This window comes from Gymnogyps californianus, chromosome 2 (assembly GCF_018139145.2).
Source record: "Gymnogyps californianus isolate 813 chromosome 2, ASM1813914v2, whole genome shotgun sequence".
Classification (NCBI taxonomy): Eukaryota; Metazoa; Chordata; class Aves; order Accipitriformes; family Cathartidae; genus Gymnogyps; species Gymnogyps californianus.
Window position 1 is genome coordinate 12,458,185 of NC_059472.1, and position 7,523 is coordinate 12,465,707.

The window sequence follows — 7,523 nt, forward strand, 5'->3', positions numbered from 1 at the left end:
TCTTTCCCACTTTCCCTCTAATTTTTTTTTCCTGCAAATAACAAAGCTTATTACTAGTGTGTGTGTGTGTAACCTTTCCTCCTGTAAAGGTTACTTACAAGCTCTGCAAAAATACAATAACATTCGCACCAGTTGTGTCTTACTGCATAAAGTTTTTCTGGAAATATTGCACATCAAATCAGTGAGAAAATTAGTTAACTTACATTGCAAAATGTGACCATCAGAAGTCTGAACACTTTCCCATATTTACCTCTCAATGGCTTTATCAGTATGCTGAAGTAAAAGCTATTAATTTTAAGTTCAGTGCTACAAATATTTCAAAATCCTCACTAGAAGATACTGTCAGATCCAAAATCGTTTGTTCTTGTTTTCTTGTTCTTCCAGTCTTGCAGGTTATGTAGAAGCTTTAGCTTCACGACTGGGTCTGTCAATCCCTGACCTGACACCCAAACAAGCTGATATGTGGCAAACGCGTCTCAGTGCACACTTGGTGAGTATCCTGTAGGTAGGCACTGTTTGCGTGGAGGTGGTTTGGTTTTTTTTAAACTAATATGTGATAAATCCTTTTTGTCACTTTTGCCATTAAATACTTAATGACCGCCAACATTTTGCGCATTTACTGAAAGGTTTAGTTGTGAGCCTATGTTGGGGAGCATCATGAGACTGTATTGTTTTGGGCTTGGGTGGTTTTTTATATGCAACAAGGCACGAGTGACTGCTAACACGGATAGACTCTGCAATGACTTCATGTATGCTATGCAGATACCTGGGTTGAGCTCTGGCTACTGTGATAAGATAGTTTATTTGAAAGTCAAGACCTCTTAGTAATTTACTCCTATACATTCTTTGTCAAGTGCTTGCTATTCATATACCTGTGCTAATATGTATTCATTTCTAATATTCTATAATTAGCTTGGATGTGAAATTAGCTTTCCCCTGGGTAAACTTTTAGCATTTGAGTAATATTCACTGCCTGGGTTTACAGTTACGGGACACTCATCTTGCAGATTTATTTTCAGGGTGATTACTTAATTAACATTTAAACATTTGAAGCAGTCCCACTTCAGCAATGAGAGCATTAGTTTATTTTGATTAAAGAAACTGATTATAAAAAACTGAGTAAAGAAACGGATATTTCTTTTGCTTTGCCAGAATGAACCGTCATGGGGAAAAATATCTTTGCAGGTTTAAGGGAAGAGAAATAACACTTGCTGAGGAAAAGTTGGGGGGGGAAAGTCTGCTTTTAGCAGTGATAGATGAAAGCACTGAGCAGGGAAGAACTGGCGTGTTGTCAGTGGGCTGCCCCTAGTCTGTCCAACGTAAGTCTTCTCGGTGGAAGCTGAGTCTGTGGCAAAAGCCTGTCACTGCACTGCAGTTCATTCACAGCACTTCTCTGTGAAGAGACTTCTGAGCGTCTTTGCCTCTATGCTAGCATTTTTTCTTTTTTACCTGCTCTCTAAAGTTTCTCAACACTATCCACCTACTGCTGGTGATGTGGTTTGGAGCCTGTCGTACTTCTTTCCTCTCCTCTTGACTTTTACATCTAGGTCAATTGTGAAATGTTTTCCAATCTTTTTTTTTGTCTTTACCTCGTGCCTTTGCAAGCTGTCATGTTTGCAAGGAATGCCTTGTTCCTGACTTTGATAACTTACATTACCAGATACAAGCAGATAAATTTATAATTGCACCTAAAATGTGTGGGGGGTTTTTTCTTTTGTTTTTTCTTCCCTGTCTTCCTGGCCATCCTACAAATCCTTTAAATCTGTCTCCTCCCTTACCACCTGTGCAGCTCTTCATGGGTCATTCCCCTCCTCTTCATTCAGAATTTTCTTTTATCACAGCACACGCTGTTTCTAACTTTGTCATATCTGTCTGTCTCTCATAGATTGTGTTTCTAGTCTGCATGCTAAGAAAAATGTGGCTCCCAGCCAAAAACTATAACAAAGGGTCTGCTTTCCTGGTTGTGTTGGTACTACACAGCAAATAAGTAACAACTGATCAGTGAGAGACTTAATTTTTTCCCCCCTTTCTCTAGGGTAAAGCTATTGGAGTGACCATTGGCTGCATTTTAGGAATGTTTCCTTTGTTGTTCTTTGGTGATGAGGAAGAAAAACTGGAAGAAAAAAATTAACCTTTTTACAAGACATATACAAATGTAAACTACTGTACCTCAATTATTCAATTATGCTGTCAATATTTAGGAATTAACAGACAGTAAAAAATGTATAGACTTGGGAACAAAACCTTCAGCATGTCGTTTTATGGAAACACTAATTTATTGTGGCTTTGTTGTGTTCAGTACTTCTTTTTATAAGATATCATCTAACTTTTTATTTAATTGTAAATTTTTGAAGTGTTTTCACTTATGACAACTGATGTTTACCACTTTCCCCTTTGACCTTATTCTTTAATGGATTATTGCTTTAATAATCCATCATGGATGACAGTATAACTCTTGAGTTGCATATTGGTTGCTTAACAGTTGTAATTGCATGACAAAAATTTCACTGCTATTCATCAGGTCCTTCAATGCAGATTATTAAGGAGGTCAGTGATGAATAATTTGAAGTCCCTCACTTTGCAAGATGACTGGTTACCCCCTCACCAGCCATTGTTTTGCACTGCCTTTAGAATAGGTATTTCAGTGATCTATGACAGTCTAGTTTGCGTTTTTTCACAATTCTGACTAAGTGTCTCTGAATTGTCTTCTGAGATGATCATTTTAATGCTTTGACAAGGTAAGTGTTTCCAGTATAGGCTCTTTACCAAGTCCATTTTTTAGTGGTGTTTTAACACCTTCTGTATTTCCATATTCACACCTCTTTTCCTTTGTAAACAATATTTTGAGAATTGAGTTGAGAGATCCTTAAATTTGCCTTCCTGAGTTTTGAGTGTGGTATTAAAGAATTCAGACTGTTTCAAAACCACAAACAACTTTTTTTTTATTGTTCTGCTTAAAATAAGGTGTGAATAGTTCATTGGGTGGATGAGGCCGGGGAACACTTCAGGGTATGAATGAGTGCTGGCATTGCAAGTTTGTAATGGGTGGTTCAGTTGAAACAAAGTGTACCATCAGTCTGGATTAGAGGACCTGATTTGCAGATTGTAACTTTGTATTTAAGATTAAGCCTTTGCTACTTTTTTTTTTGCTGTGAGACAATTAGTAAAAAAACCCAAACAACAAAAAAAGGAGACTTGAAGCCTTTTTCCTTTTTTGCCTTTTATTTTTGCAGCCTTACTTGGTGTATTATAGATCTGACAGTGCAGTCACATGTAACTGTGCTTTTTTTATATGGTCAGGAATAAATTGATTACAACTGTCGAATATTCATAATATTTCAGGATCTGACTTGCCAATAGCATAATGCTAACCTGATAACTGTTGATTAGAGGAGAGGGTTTCTTACCTGTTTGAATACCATTTGGAAAAGACACTAAAAGAGAGGCACAGCCAGGGCACTTTGAAAGTTTTATTGCTGGAATTGTTAGCACTTCTGAAACCTAGAAAGAAAAGTTTAAAAAAGAATTTAAAAATTAAGTCCCCTGATGACTTTTATTTGCTATAGGAAAAGTCTTATTGTAACATGTGTACATTTTACAAAGCTCACTGCGTATCTCTTGGTCACAAATCTGATTTTTCTGTTCTTAATTCTGGAAGCCCTTTAACAGCAGTACTGAAATTTTGACATCAGCCTTTAATGAAGGTGATAGTGTTGTATCTGGTTTTTGAAAAGCAGACTTTGAAAACTTGCAGTGAGTAGTCCTAGTAGCATGTACTGTACTTTGTACATTAAACCATGAGAATCTGGACCAAACTGTAAAAATGAAAGAAATATCAGCCAGGCATAGAACACAACTGCAGAGGAGTTTTGGCTTGCGTTTTCAAAGTTGGAAGCTTTATTAAAAACAAACAAACAACAACAAAAAACTCCCAACCACAAAAAAAACCCCCCAAAACAGAAAAAACAATCCTGCTAGAAAATTATGCACTCTTTCCCCAACAGATTGCTGCTGGTTTACAGTACTTCAGTGATCAGGTTTTTTAGTCATCCACACATTCGTCTTGCCTTAAACTCTTAAGTTTTGTTCCTCTGCATGTACTTTTGTTTCTGGTATGTTTCTGTACAAAGCTGAAAGTATTTCCCATGTGTTCTTTTTTTAAACTGAAGTACACATCAAAACAACTTTGCATAGCTCTTTTGTAGCTGTTTTTACAGTAATTCCAACATGGTTTCCCGTTATGATACTGGCATCTTCATTGGAATCTTTCAGCAGTGGCCAAACCTCTGTTCTTTGCCATCGTACCAACTGGAACACTGTTTTCATCACTTCTTTTAGAGCTCATGAGAACAATCGGAAGGCTGTGTCAGCTGTCATAGTAGTGTTCATTTTATAATGGCAATAGGAAAGACTGTACTATTGTTAAATAGCTTGTGCATGTAAATTGAGTACATTTTGTTGCTGTATGTCAAACTATTGTACTGCAACCAATGCTTTTATCGAGAATTAATGAACTAAAATATCTTCAAAGAAAATAATCATGTGTCGTCTTGTTAAACTATTTAGCTGACCACAAAAATGTGGAGGGCAAGTGACACATGGTACGAGATCTCGGGTGTTTCAGGCTGTTGTCTGATACCGTAATCAAGAAGATGACTTCTGGGGTTTCAATATTTGACAAAAGTGAAGAAATAACTCATGATTTGAGAGAAATAGCGGCTCTGCTGGAGGCGAGAGAAAGTGCTTGTTGGGGCCAAGCTGCCACCCTGAGTACAGTAGGGGTAGCTTGCTTTGCCTGCAGGATCCACTCTTGTGTGGATGTGGTACTGCTTCGTGTGGAAGGGGAGATCTGTACCCTGTCTCCTCACAAGGAGCGTGGGTTTTTCTGGGGTATATGGATGAAAGTAATCCCTGATGCTCTGATCACACTTTTTAAAACACTTAACTGAGAAGACAGAGCACTAACAAAACACTCCTCTCTGTTTTCTGTTGTCTTCTCCCTCCTCGATAAAAGGAAAAACAAACACTACAGGCTTATTCAGAGACTTCAGTATTGCTCCATTTTTTAATTCTATCAGTTTGTCCTGTGTTAACAGGAATTTTTCGCATTAAAGGGCTGGTAGACCTGAAATTGTGTTTCTTTTAAAATGCTGTCTTTTATTGTACCTTAAAATATAAATGTATTTTTGACTGTATGTTATCTCTAGGGACAAAGAACATGCATCAGATAATATGGTTACCCAAATCTTCTCGCCAATATTTTCTCATTCATGTACTTTTACATAAATTATTTGAATTTAGACAACATATTTTGTATTGTCTTTAATTAAATTGTTGAACTTTCTGTAAACTTTTGTACTACAGCAAAGCTGTTCTGTGTTTCTTTATTAGACCAGATGCTGGAGGGGAAATGTTAATAATATCCTGTGGGTATTCAGCCTCAGTTATACAAAACAGGAATTTATTATTTAAGTTATAAGCAGGTGGTCCTTTGTCACTGTCATAGGAGATGCCACCATGGAGTGGTACTTCCGTCTCTTCATGCTTGGAAGGGAGCGATTTAAACAATTAAAATGTTTGCATGGTAAATTGGTGGCATTTGTGATTAATATTCGAAGCCCACTTGCACTTGAACTTCTGGAATTAACTGAGTTTTTGTATGCAAACTAAGCCTTTTTGAACTTTCCTGGACTTTGGAGCTCTTCGCTTTTTTTCACTCCTTGGTCAGTCCCTTTTGTGGATGTCTGTGCATAAAGTGCTGTGAGTAAAACATCTGTACTGGAAGGATGGTCTCATCTCATTTTGACAACCTGTGTAGGCCGGCTGTTATTTTACTCTATTCTGATTGCATTGTGTAGTAGAACTCTTCATTAATGTTGTTCAGAGAGTCTGTCGCACTTCTAGCCACCATGTTTCCCTCTTCTCTGTCTGATGGTTTACATGGTCTAGTGACAAGCTGACAGAGTGGCGGTATATAAACTGAAGACCTTAATAAAGTATTGAGGAATTATCATCCTGCTCTGAGAGTATTATGCCTCTGGAATTTTTTAACCTAAAATATTAAGAAAATAGCTAGAGCTACTCTAGGTTGCAGTTAATGCTCTCATAACACAAATTCAAGCTCCTGTTTTAAAGTGTTTGATGTTTGTTTTGATGACTTTTACCCTTGTCTCAGTGTTCAGGACCCTTGGCATCCAGAGTGTTGCTTCAAAATAGTATTGGGGCGGGGGGCGACGGAGGGTTTTGGGCAAACTTGGAATTTAAAAGCCAGCCAAGATAAATGCAGAAGGATTTTTTCTTTTGTTTTGGAAGACTACCTCCCCCAGTCAAAACAAACCCCACCTTCTAGAGAGACCTGTGAGCTTTCCCCCCTACTGCTCCCCCAAGAGATTGTGGTCACTAGGATTTGAGCAGGGCAGTCTTTGAGCCTCAGGTATGTAATTTAGAATAGTGACCTTGCGTAGCAACAGGGAGTGTGGAGTGCTGATGTAGTATCTCTCCAGTAAGCAGGTGATGCCAAGGTAAGGCCTCTTGCAGCAGCATGAAGGGAACTGGCAGAAAACAGTTTTGGTTTAACAGTCTTCACCTTAATAGTCCATAGGTGTCTAAGCAACTGGCTTAAATAATGATGCAGCTGTGAATGCTGTTCCACAGTCTCATGAGCTGCTCCTTCTGTGTATGTGTGCAAAGACTTAAGTTGCTGTGAAATACCAAAATCATTTGAGACTTTAAACCTGATGACACCATGTTGTGTCTGTTTTGTGTTCTGTTCTTGATACTGTGCTTATCAGAGTGTCTTATTTATATATCTTTGGTGAAAAGGGCCTTATGCTTTTGCCTAGAGGGTTTAAGCCCTTCCAGACCTGAAAGTCTTGATATAATCTATCAGTAAGTAGATTATTTTGCAGTGGATTATCAAGTGTACTGAATGGGACCATTCACTGATTAGAAAACATGCATCCAAAGAGTAGGATTTGCCACATTGGACCTACAGCTGCCATTCCTGTTTAGAAGAGGTTGCCACTGAGCAGGATGGTAGTGCAATAACACAGAGTACTTTGTCTTTGCACAGCGCTGCTGCCTGGATGTGGCAGGGTGATCAGTTTGCACTGTGGCGATGCTATCTATTTCTGCTGAAAATGGCTTATGTGTTACTTCCAGATAGGAACGAGGAGGAAAGGGAGGAGAATGGGACTCTGCCGGGTCGTTTTCCCTACATGAGGATGCATAGAGGATCTGTTAAAAGAGGAAAAAACTATGATTTGCATTCATGCTACTTCCCTGCTGTTCTCTGTGCCTGAGAGTGCTTTTAACATGCTGAGAGATCGGAAGAAAAAACTGATGAGGCTTCCCTCCCCCAGCATGGCTTTTCTGCACATCTCAGCTATTGAGCTGCCAATAACCCCTGCATAGAAGTAACTGTCAAAGGAAAAATGATAGTAAAATACCCCCTTTTGAACAGATGAGTCCTTGAATAGGAAGAGGAGAATGATTACAGGTGGTTTACCTTTGCAATACAACTG

The 7,523-nt window shown here is 38.5% G+C and overlaps 1 protein-coding gene across 2 annotated transcripts in view; it reads left to right on the forward strand.

The window, feature by feature from the left end:
• The window catches only part of TMEM65 (transmembrane protein 65), a 34,279-nt gene extending 28,690 nt beyond the window's left edge, over positions 1–5,589 (forward strand). For both annotated transcript variants that reach the window (XM_050892173.1, XM_050892174.1), the window contains 2 exons: positions 385–490; positions 2,036–5,589. In XM_050892173.1, the coding sequence (XP_050748130.1) occupies positions 385–490; positions 2,036–2,131 (202 nt within the window). In that variant the 3' untranslated portion in view covers positions 2,132–5,589. The remainder of the gene's footprint in view (positions 1–384; positions 491–2,035) is intronic.
• Positions 5,590–7,523: the final 1,934 nt, after the last annotated feature.